This window comes from Corylus avellana, chromosome ca1 (assembly GCF_901000735.1).
Source record: "Corylus avellana chromosome ca1, CavTom2PMs-1.0".
NCBI classification, from domain to species: domain Eukaryota; kingdom Viridiplantae; phylum Streptophyta; class Magnoliopsida; order Fagales; family Betulaceae; genus Corylus; species Corylus avellana.
In genome coordinates this window covers 15,276,396-15,287,681 of record NC_081541.1, presented here as the reverse complement: position 1 = coordinate 15,287,681, position 11,286 = coordinate 15,276,396, and the positions used below count along the sequence as shown (strand labels likewise).

General features: G+C 38.1%; 2 protein-coding genes across 3 annotated transcripts; one reads left to right on the top strand and one right to left on the bottom strand.

Moving 5' to 3' along the window:
- The first annotated feature begins 1,289 nt into the window (after positions 1–1,289).
- LOC132175100 (uncharacterized) lies at positions 1,290–3,722 on the top strand. The gene is made up of 4 exons (XM_059586929.1): positions 1,290–1,504; positions 1,657–1,712; positions 3,248–3,314; positions 3,435–3,722. Exons 1-4 carry the CDS (start codon positions 1,373–1,375, stop codon positions 3,513–3,515), a joined length of 336 nt encoding a protein of 111 aa, XP_059442912.1. The 5' UTR covers positions 1,290–1,372; the 3' UTR covers positions 3,516–3,722.
- A 577-nt stretch (positions 3,723–4,299) lies between these two features.
- Positions 4,300–10,943, bottom strand: LOC132175088 (uncharacterized). 2 transcript variants are annotated; one of them, XM_059586909.1, is made up of 13 exons: positions 10,157–10,942; positions 9,200–9,608; positions 8,459–9,122; positions 8,160–8,200; positions 7,692–7,760; positions 7,418–7,518; positions 7,213–7,291; positions 6,915–7,013; positions 6,487–6,555; positions 6,264–6,313; positions 6,051–6,132; positions 5,654–5,748; positions 4,300–5,086 (listed from the first exon to the last, which is right to left on the bottom strand). In XM_059586909.1, exons 1-13 carry the CDS (start codon positions 10,588–10,590, stop codon positions 4,960–4,962), a joined length of 2,319 nt encoding a protein of 772 aa, XP_059442892.1. In that variant the 5' UTR covers positions 10,591–10,942; the 3' UTR covers positions 4,300–4,959. The 2 variants fall into 2 exon arrangements, with proteins under 2 accessions (XP_059442892.1, XP_059442900.1); XM_059586917.1 differs by lacking the exon at positions 4,300–5,086 and having other exon boundaries at positions 5,662–5,759; positions 10,157–10,943.
- Positions 10,944–11,286: the final 343 nt, after the last annotated feature.

Below are 11,286 nucleotides of genomic sequence, written 5' to 3'. Positions count from 1 at the left end.
CACCACCCCCACCTCCAAGACCCCCTCCTGCACCACCACCAAATCCTCCGCCAGCACCACCACCACCTCCAAGGCCTCCACCTCCGCCCGCACCACCACCTCCACCCAAGCCACCTCCTATTCCATCATCAGAAAATGTATCCTTCTCAATTTTCCGACATTCTGCCAGCCCAATCACCAAGAATACCAGAATCACACCAAACACACCAACGTACTTAGAAAGCTTCCCCATCTTTGTCTAATACAAATGAAGGAAATATATAAGTAATTAGGAACACTTGTCTTGTGGTACGTTTAGCAGATGGAGCAGCAGTGGCTTTATAGTGCAAGTACTGAGGGACAACATTAATGCATGCAAATGCAATTGCTGTGGAAATGACGCAAAATTCAACTTTTTTGAAAACGAACGCCTCATGGCCGGTGAAATCATAAATAAATTCCCAGCTTCCCAACTACTTCAATAATTTACAACACTACCCCCGCACCGTCATTTGTCCAATTCTTCTCTATAATCATGCACTTTACTAACCTATTTAGTGCACTTAGTGCATTTATGAGGGTAATATTGTCTTTTTTTTTTAAGATAAATTTTTTGAACAAATTTGTTCTTTAGCATCTCTAAGAAAATAAACAAATCCTTCATAATAATCACATTTAACTATTATTAACCTTTTTTCCTCTCTAGCATAATAGTTATTTTACAGTTTTTTCTTCTAGTATGAATAGTAAATAGGCTGATTAGCCGTTCCCAAGGGGTAGCTCAATCGGCTGTGAACCACGCCTTATAAAGCGAAGGTCACTAGTTCGAATCCCCCCTCTCCCCTCCCTTGTGTGGACATGTCAAAAAAAAAAAAAAAAAAAGGCTGATTAGCCAATTCATTATTCACACTATAAACTGTGTTTATTATTATTTTTATCTCCCTTTTTTCCTCTTTCTTTCACTCTTTCAAACACAAAATAGTATTTAAAGAAAATAAATAGCAGAATAGAGAATCTATTAGAGTGTATGAAAAAATGAGTAGTTAAAGTAAAAAATTATATTTTTTCAGTAGCTATTTTGCCTATTTCTGCTAGAGATGTTCTAAAAATGCACAAAATAGATAAATAAAATGGAGAAGATCATTTTTCCTTGTCCAGTTGGTTTGACTCGGATGATCATTGTACGACTAATCAATGCGATTTGGGCCGAGATATGGGGATGTGGATTCAAGCCTATGGGCTTGGCCTATTATCAATGGGCTTCTTCCTCGCAAATTGCTTCGCTTAGCTATGACGCTATCCAAGTCCACAGCAGTCACCAGAGCTTAGATTAGGGTTTTGAGATTCTCACATTTTGGCTTCGCACAGAGAGCAATCGATCGAAGAAAAAAAAATGGAGGGCGGAGACGACGGAGGGATAGATAGAGTGGTGGACTCGAAGGACTTGCAGCAACAGAGCAAAGCCCTCGACAAGCTCACCGACCGCGTCGAAGATCGCCAGCTGGACTCCACTCGCGTCCAAGAGGTCCTCTCTCTCTCTCTCTCTCTCTCTCTCTCTTTTGTTTTCTGTTTGGCTGCCAAGAAAATGCAGGGAAAAAAAATGAATTCTTGAAACGTGTGATGGAAGGTGTGAAGTTCTAGTGCTTTTTCACATGGTTTTGTTGGATGACGTGGCAGGCGATGGCGTCGATCGCTGCATCAGGGGAAGCGGACTGGAACGCTGCGAGAATGAGGTACGAATTGGGTTCTCTGGCTTTTGCTTTTGGTTGCGAGCTAAGGAATTAATTCAAAAGGATGTGTATTGTAGTCGTGGAATTATACTATAGTGAATATTTTTGGATTATTAGAACAGTTTTGTGTTTGAATTTCTCCTTTGTTTTTGTTGAATGTGAAATTCATTGTGGCTCTATCTGCATTCTCAACAGCTCCGAACAATATCTATGAATGGAATTTAAATTTATTAGATGTTCATAATAAGTTAGTGTTACAAGGTAAAACTTTGAAGTATTTGCTATAGTTGCATCTGAGCCAAACCAGAGTGCGACTTGAGCATATGCTCAGGCCAATGACCCAGATAGTAAGCATGTATGAACTTGTCAAATCTTAGTGCAGCCATTTAGAATTGAGACCACCGTGTGTGATGGTATAGATGACATGTATATATGTATGCTTTAGTCTACAATTTAAATGGATGAGATTATGTTTGACCAATCCCATTTTGATTTGTAGCAAAATATTGGTTTCCCAGTCTGAATCAGAATTCTTTTCTTTTTTCTTTCATTGTGTTTTCCATTGTTAATATACCTTTGAGAGTAACATCTTGGAATCTCAGGCTTATTTAGTACCATGGCTGAAAATTAAGTGCTATCGATACACCTTAACTCGTTTTCACTACTTAATACAGATCTAATCCACAAGTTTTTTTTTATTTGACTTTGTTAGGGGTGTGCAACCTTAAGCTGTAAGGCCAGTTTGGTATGCGCTATTCCTTGATATAGCCATTCCCATGAGAATAACTATTCCCCTATGAAGAGGAATACCTATTTCTCTAAAAAAAAATTAGAAAAATAGCTATTTCTTGAGGAATGAAATAGTTCTTTTTTTTTTTTTTTTTTTTTTTTTTGGAAAAAACCCATTATTATTATTATTTTCTGCAAACCTAAAAACAAGAAAGCTAGAAAATAAATTATTTTTAATTTCTAATACATAGTAAACAAAACAAATCCTTCAAGAACCATTTGAATTAATATATTCAAATAAGAACCATTTTAATTTCTAGGTTAAAACTGGAACTAGAAGAACTCATATCTATACTAGAACGTATTGCTTTTTAACATAGACGAACATCGTCCATAACATCCATTCCCAAAGGCTTCGCTAATTAACCCAAAGAAATAACAAAAAAAATAAAGATATAAAACCATGTTCAACGCAATTTTTTCAGTTTTTTTTTTTTTTTCTTTTTTAATTATTATTAGTTTATTATATATATTTTGAGAATTTTAGTAATTTTGATACAATTCCAATGAGAGCATACGTGTTGCCACCAAACAAAGGAATATGATTAGTTATTCTATTCTACTCTCTCATTCCGAGTAATAGCTATTCCCCTTTCTAATGGAATAACTATTCCGTGCACCAAACGAAGCCTTATTTAAAATATCATTTCACCCTCTCCTCCGCTCTATTTCTACCTTGCTTGTTGCTTGTTACTACTTATTCTGTGTTGCTGTATTCCAAAGCAAAGATGGCATTTTCTTCCTTGCAGAGAGAAAGAACTGGCTGCAGTTAAGATCAGGGCAGCGGATGTTGACATAATTGCAAATGAACTAGAGGTTAGTTGACATTTTTTTCTTTTTTTTTTCTTTATACTTTTTTCATGCTGTTTAACGTACATCCCTCCGACTGCCAAATACTTACATACAATATGTTTATTTCTTCAATATTGAGAACAGTTGGACCCAAAGGTGGCTGAGAGAACCTTACGTGAGCACAAAGGTGATGCTGTTGCTGCCATTCGACATTTGCTTAGATAGAAAGGCATTTGTGGGTAATGTACCAAGAGTATGGGTTTTCAAATTTTGCGGCAATCATTTGCGTGCTTTTGGTATATGAATAGTGAACACTTCCAGCTATATTATCTTATCAATACAAAGCATCAAAACGCATGTGTCTTTGTAACGAAACATGTTTGCTTCAGAAAGATGTATTTTCCACCATGCCAATTGACTAAGTTTTGTTTCGGTGCTGCTTGCAGAATAGTGAATACTGTTTTACTCGGTTAATATCAGAGAAGTGAATTCTCAAGCCGATATCAATAGTTATCATTAGGCTCAATTATTGAATTAGCCTACGAGGTTTGCACTTTTATCATTGGGGTAAAAAAATTATTATAAAGTCCTCATGGCATGCTCCCATGTCAAATGCATCATTCTATATAAATTGTCTATTTGTTAGGACACAATAAGAAAAACTTCAGAGAGAAATAAATAAAAAGGGTGGTATGACGCCTCTAAAGGCATTTGAGGCTGGTTCAAACCATCTCTTGAAACTGCCACCTTGTAAATTCGTCAAGCTGAAGGCAAGTTTTGGGTGGCGGTCGGCCGCCCAGTGGTTTGAACCATCCCTTGAAGCCACTTTTAAGGGTCGTTCAACCATTCTGATTACTGGTTTGAATGCAAACCCGAAAATTATCACTGACCCAGATATTAATAAAATAAAAATTCACAACCCAATGAAAATGTCGCAACAGTGCTCGTCGATATTTGCTGTTCTCACTTGAAAGCCCTAGGGGCTAGGGCGTGATGTGAAGTTATGCCATAATCTCACAATGGTTGCTTTTCTTTTTCTGGTGTACTTCCAATAAATTAGAATATCTTTGCATGTTAGGGTACCTAAACTTGAGATACCGAAGGCAAAATAGAGACCCAACAAGAATGAAAACAAAGACAAAATCCCATCTAAACTCTGCTTCTGCAGCTCTGCCAAACTCTTTTGTGGCTTACATTCTATCCGGCTCCTGGTAATTATAAAAATGAAGAAAGTCAATGATTGCACTCTTTTTACTCACAACCTGAAACTGTAATTTTCTTTTTGTAAAGCTTTTTTGTTTTAAGTGGCTCTGACATTCTCCATATATAAAACCACAAAGTTGGGTCACATGAGACCGACCAGCACACTGCACCATTATGAAGATTCTCCTTTGACGTCAAGCCAATGAACAAACATCACACAACCAACCCATATCACCACCAAAAATTAGGTAGCTCACATGGATGACAACCAATACTTCTCTTATTTTTCCCTCTTCATCTGGCTAATGGGTGAGCCAAGATTTTCTGCGTTTCGACCTTGTGGTTCCAATACCACAGGGCTGATCATGGCAATCTGTGGCACCACATGCTGGCCGGTATTGGGTGCAAAAAATGCTGCCGGCAGCATTATGGTCAGAGTGAAATCCAAAGCATAATGAGTTTGTATCTACAGTTCCTTTTGGGCACTATCTACGGCTGCAGACCGGGCTGCCTGGAATTGAAGGGCATATTGTCTTTGTAACTCTCTAAGCCTTTGCAAGAGTTCCTGGAATGTTGGTCGGCATGCTGCATCTCTGGTTTTGACAACGTTGAACATCACCAAATTAGCTATATTTGAAACTTGGTCCATGATAGAATATGTTGTCATGACTAGAAGCTACATAAAAGACAAGATCAAGAAGAACACAAATCATTTGATCATTGACGCCATCATGTTCCTATCGGAATCCATACTGACCTAAGATACGTAAACTTACTAATAGGAGGCCAACCCCAAATACTTGGGTTTAGTTATGTGAATTTTTTATTTAAAGCTTTAAGGTCCATAGCTTCAAATCACGCATGAGCACATTCAAGACAGTTACAGAAAGGCCCTATGAGGCTAATTTCAGCAAGAAAAATTATCATCAAATAATATTATGGCGATGCATAATAGAGTGGCATGGCCCTAGCCCAGAACACAAGTCAATTAATTGACGTAAAGGAATGTGCAAGCATCATAACAAACTACTCAGACAATAGTTGAAATGACAAATTACTCCAGGTTGTTCTTTTGCGGGTACTAGTGCTTATAATGAAAGTTCATCAATGGCTAGATAATGAAAATCAAATTAAGTGACGTGCATAAAGATTATAAACACCTGTGCCAGCAGCTTTCAATTATAGAAGACCACTGTTGATCCACATCCTTAGGAATCTCTAGCCGTTGGTTCATGAACCCAACAGCTCCAATCACCTGCAAGTATCCTAAAGAAGTTGTTGTTCATATGTGCAGCACATTATCATTGTTTAGAGAATGGCATATAAAAAAATTCCCAACTTCACTCCTAGCCAGTGAAGGTATAACTTTTGAGTACTGAAGGAATTTATCTTGCGACAACAGTTTAGCTTGGTCACATATGAAAAGAGATTCTTTCACGGATAAAACAGAGATGAATAGAAGTGTAAACACAATAATTTAACTTGCATAACATTATGTAAATGATGATTTTCACCTCAATAGAATGTCCTGGTATATTTTTCAAATGAAGACAATACCTGCATTGAGTTCAGATTATCCCAAGGGATCTTCTCTGTGGCAAGCTCCCACAATATCACCCCATAGCTATATACATCAGACCTAAATTTATCCAAAGAGGCAACAATAATTGTCTGTTTAATTTTTGACATTTAAGCAAAGAAAACAAACACTTGAATCAAAAGATTCAGAGTCAATTTTAATGTTGACCCAGCTTAAAGATTATAACATACTTCTCATCAGAAGGTTCATTACGAAGAACTTCTGGTGCCATCCATTGAGGCTACAAAGAATTAAAAAAAAAAAAAAAAAAAAAAAAAAGGAAAAAGAAAAGAAAAAAAAAGCAAGCAGTATGCATGTCAACAGAGAATTTCTATGCAGCCTTATGCAAGATAAATTAGACAGGTTAGAAAGATATAAATAATAAAGAAGACAGCAATTGGTGCCAGCAGATACCGTTCCCTTCCCAGTCGTAGTTGCGAGATATGTTTCATACTTAAGACGTGAGAGACCAAAATCACCAACCTGTTCAGATGACAACTGACCAGATTATGCTTTGCCTTGATAGAAAAGAAAATAAACACATTGTTAAACTACCACTTTTCCTTAAGCTTAACTTAAATAGAAAATAGTAGATTTAATCATTTAATTAATATTCTAACACTCCCATTCATTTTGGACTCAAACTCTCCTTCAACAAATAAGATCCATAAAATGGAATATTAGACTGAAATGGAAGATAAATTACTAAGTCATGGTTCATACTCATAACAATTACTCTGACACCATATTAAATTACTACTTATCTTAAAAGTTTAAATTTATGGAAAATTGTTAATTTAATTATTTAATCAATATTTTTATAAACATAATAAAAGGCAGACCTTCACAGTCCAGTTCTTATCCACTAGAAGATTTGATGACTTCAAATCTCGATGAATGATTGGTGGATTGAAATGGTGAAGATAATTCATGCCCCGGGCCTGTAGAAGGATTAAACAATGTAATAGTCCATGAACCACTATGAGGAAGATATTACAAGATCGACACATTGACACAAATTCATGCAACTCAAAAGTTAGAAAAAAGTAACAAAGCAGACATAATGCTTGAGAACCCCACAAAAAGAATCACTGACAATTTAAAGCCAAAAAGAAATCCATAAAAGTATTCGATACTTACTATATCCAAAGCCATATGAACCCGCCGTCTCCAATCTAATTTGGTTGTGTTCCTCTGTAATAAGCGAAACAAACTTCCACTGCATCAATGGAATATAAATATATAAGAGACACCCATTATGGATATTGTTACATAGGTGAACATGAAGAACATAAATCAAAACATCATTAATATGGAGCTTCAAAAAGGGAAGTCGAGAATGAACCGTGGAAGGAACTCTGTAACAATGCAGAGATGTTCAGCTGAAGTTACAGCTCCCATAAATAGCAAAACATTTGGATGTCGAAGTCTTTTCATAAGAGATACCTTCAGAAACAAAACCATATCTTAACATCAGTGTTTACTCAAAAGGAGGTTGGTGTGTAGTAAAGAACCCCAGATATGGAGTGGGCTTCACATATGAATAAGATTCAAGCTAATATGTCATTATGTCCCAGTTACATAAGCAAGTACAACAACAGGATAACTTGAAAGCAAACCTCTTGTCTAAAGGAATGTATTACATCATCTGAATATTCTTGCTTGGAGAATACCTTGACAGCAACATCCTGCAGTAGTATGGATACAATTTGAACCACAAACAGATAATAAAAGTCACAATCTCCTTCGCCTTCTTGTTTTTTCTAATAGAAAAAGATAATTAAAAGTGAAAAAAAAAAATTCCCACTTTATACACAAGCATCATCATTTTATAAGAGTAGAGTGGCGTCCAGGCATGCACATTAAACAGGACTGGGGTAATTTGTATAACACTTTATCCTATCATGCAAAACATGCAGGCTGGAAACCCTAGGCATAATCTATGGACACAAAAGTCCTGGACTCAGCTAGTTGGAAGTCAAAGCTTCAGCATCTCGTCTCAAATAACATAACCTGGACTCACAGTTTGGTATTTGTGCATTCACATAAAATTGAAGTTGATTAAAGGAAGAGGACAAGGAACATACTGATCCATACCACAGACCATGATATACAGTTCCACAAGAACCTGTAGAAGTGGAAAATACAGCAAAAAATGTCAGATTGATAGAGGACCAAGCAATACATCATGGCATAGGCTCATAGATAAGGAAGCATAAATTCAAACGAGAAATTTAGGAAAGATAAAAATCTGGATAACTGCATACACATTGACATTCTGGCCAATCAGTCACATGTTTCACCAGCATGAACGAAAATTACAGTAAATCAAAACAAACAGAATCCATACTTCACAAGACACGCTGTTCGCTTAATAGGTGATTACCTTGCCCAATTTGTTCTCCAATTGTCAAGTCCTCCCACAAGATTTCGTAATCCAAGCAGTCAGAATCCATGTCCACCTTATTAACAGCACTACTGCTGGTACTTCCACAGCTGCTGGCACTGCTTGTGCTGTTAACATTAAATGAGGACCAGGAACCCGACGCCTCATTATTGCCAGGCCGATTACTTTCACCCGCCTGGCTTTCTGGTTTTAGCCCAGAAGAGGGACTCTTCTGATGAACTGGTTCATTCTCTTGATCATTATGCAACCAGGGCCATGCAAAACGGGAATTCCTTGCCTCTGAACCTTCTCGCTCATTCCCTTTCCATGGCCATGATATCCCTTTCTTACCAATCCATGCTTCCGCCTTGGAGGTTATGATCTTGTGAATTGCCGGTCTTCCTTCACTCTCATCCCCAGAATCTCTGGAGGCTTTTCCAGGGGACTTCTCCTCAATGTGAGAAAATACCCCAAAAGGAGATGGAGTTACATCTCCTCTGGGTGTGCTTGCTCCACTTGAAGTTGCATCCTCCCTATGGTCACAGAGAACTGCATCTAGCGAACCATGATCAGAATAGTGACTATCTCCACTCCCACCTTCACGATCTGTGTTATTCTCACCCGTCCGAATTCTTGACTTAACTTTGTTGCTCACCTTGGATGCCTGTTTTGGTAGTTTAACATTCAAGATATGCGACATCATAATAAATCACAGGAACATGAAAAAACTAATAGACTAACCAAATTAGAAATTTTTGATGCAATTGCAACTTGCAGAGGCTGCTGAGAATCAAGACCAAGTTTATTCGTGATTGTGGCACCAGTTCGGGGCCGATCTGGTTCTGAGTGGTTTACACCTGACAATAAATCCCTCATTTCTTGAAAGGGCCGCCAATCGGTTGATACACAAATAATCCCAACCAAAGCACCATCATCATCATTCAAGGGAGTATTGGTTGTAACGGCTAAAAACTTCACCCCCATCTTATTCTTGACAGGAATCTGCCCAGTCCAGCTCTCTCCCATGCTGACTCGATTTACTATATTATTTGCTAAAGCAAAGTTCTGGGGATCTATTAGAAGCGCGATGGCATCCTGGCCTAGCGCTTCTGCTGCTGAATAACCATACAGATTCTCAGCGGTACGGTTCCTGCAAAAATTGAACATTCCCAAATGGACCAGATTGGAAAATTAATCACAATGAAAGCAAACTGTTATTTAATCAACAAGACATATAGCACCTTTACGTAAATAAACACATTCAGTAAGTAAATAAACTGCAATTTTGCAAGTTCATGGTTTATCATTGGTATCAGACCAACCCAATTTCAGAATCAAACTCAAGAGTAAATCTCAAATTCTCAATTCCAAAAAACTACCAATCTACATTTGCAACAAGCATCAAACCAAATAACCACCCAAAAACCCAGCACAATAAGAGCAAATATACAGTGAAATAAAACAACAATAAATTTCCCAATATTCATGAAACAAGAAATACCGAACGAACGGACCCATCAAAAAATCTGCAAAACAAGCCTCACAATTGAGCTACTCACCAATAAATTGTATGAAGATGAACAAAAAAGGAACATTAAACAATACCCAAATGCATAAACCAATAAAAGAAGCATCAAAAGCTTAAAAAATAAAAAAATAAAAAAATAAAATCGAGTTGAACTTGAATGAACCACTAACCAGTAAATTATACGTCCATTAAGATCAAATATATGGACAGACTGTCCCATAGACTGCAAGATATTCAAATACTGCCTATCAGTAAAATTCACGGCCGAGGGTCCACCACCACCACCAATTCTAACATTCACCGGCTCATGGCTCCGGCTCTCCCTCTGCAGCGGCGACGAATGCCGAAACGACGCCGAACCCTTCTTCCAAGCTCCCGTTCCGGAGTCCAATCCAGCTGCGCCACCTCTTCTTCGCGGACCAGAGGAGGCCAAGGTCGAGCGCTGTGGGGACACGGAGTGGGACCTCTGGTGGTGGTCCTGTTGTTGCTCGGATATGGCATCGCCGGAGAGCTTGAGGTTTGACATCTCCTGCCTGAGGTCGGCTTGACCGGCTTCGAGCTCTTGGATCTTCCTCAGAAGCTCCTCTGCTGGTGGGGTTCCCATTTGGGGATTTGGGACTCTCTCTCTCTCTATCTGACTCACACCGCAATACCCACTTGGTGGAAGTGATAACAGCACATCAAGGAGATCCACCGGCCTCTCCCTCTCTCTCTCTCTCTCTCTCTCTATATATATATATACATACACTCTCAATGGCTTTCTTTGCTTTATTTCGAGTAACTGAAGTAGACCCAGTTGATAACAGTCGATAATCTTCAAAGTATGGAGATTTATGAATCTCTCTGAGGGCTTATCTCTGACTTTCTCTCTTTCTCTCTCCTCCTTTCTATCTTTCCCAACCTTCTTTCTCTTTTAGTTTTTGCTTTTGCTTATTCTTCAACTCTCTCCGTCTCTCTCTCTCTCTTTCTATGTCTGCCTTTTTATCTCATCATTATCACCTGATTCTAACTATATTAAGAGCAAGTGGAAATTATACACCACACTGTGGGACATACCACGTGCCAAACTAGCGCGTGATGAATTTTGGCCAATCATTCTAAATATATTAATTGATTCTTCTCTTTACGTCCAACACACACGGAGCGTGCACTACACGGCAATTATTGCGTGTTTTGAAGTTGTTTTCTTAGGCAAGTTTTTGCATTTTCTGCAAGAAGCTCTTCCTATTGGTCAATTTCTGTTCCTTCATTCTAAGCTCCATCTCCATCTTCCAATTCTAGTTTTGATAGAGAATGCCCC

Bases quoted from the DNA above. Each gene is read 5' to 3' on its own strand.
- LOC132175100 (XM_059586929.1), top strand. From the start codon at position 1,373: ATGGAGGGCGGAGACGACGGAGGGATAGATAGAGTGGTGGACTCGAAG. The intron at 1,713-3,247 runs GTACGAATTGGG...TCTTCCTTGCAG, and splicing joins TGGAACGCTGCGAGAATGAG to AGAGAAAGAACTGGCTGCAG. The intron at 3,315-3,434 runs GTTAGTTGACAT...TATTGAGAACAG, and splicing joins TAATTGCAAATGAACTAGAG to TTGGACCCAAAGGTGGCTGA.
- LOC132175088 (XM_059586909.1), bottom strand. From the start codon at position 10,590: ATGGGAACCCCACCAGCAGAGGAGCTTCTGAGGAAGATCCAAGAGCTC. The intron at 8,201-8,458 runs GTAATCACCTAT...CCACTTCTACAG, and splicing joins TGGAGAACAAATTGGGCAAG to GTTCTTGTGGAACTGTATAT. The intron at 7,014-7,212 runs GTAAGTATCGAA...ATCCTTCTACAG, and splicing joins TTCATATGGCTTTGGATATA to GCCCGGGGCATGAATTATCT.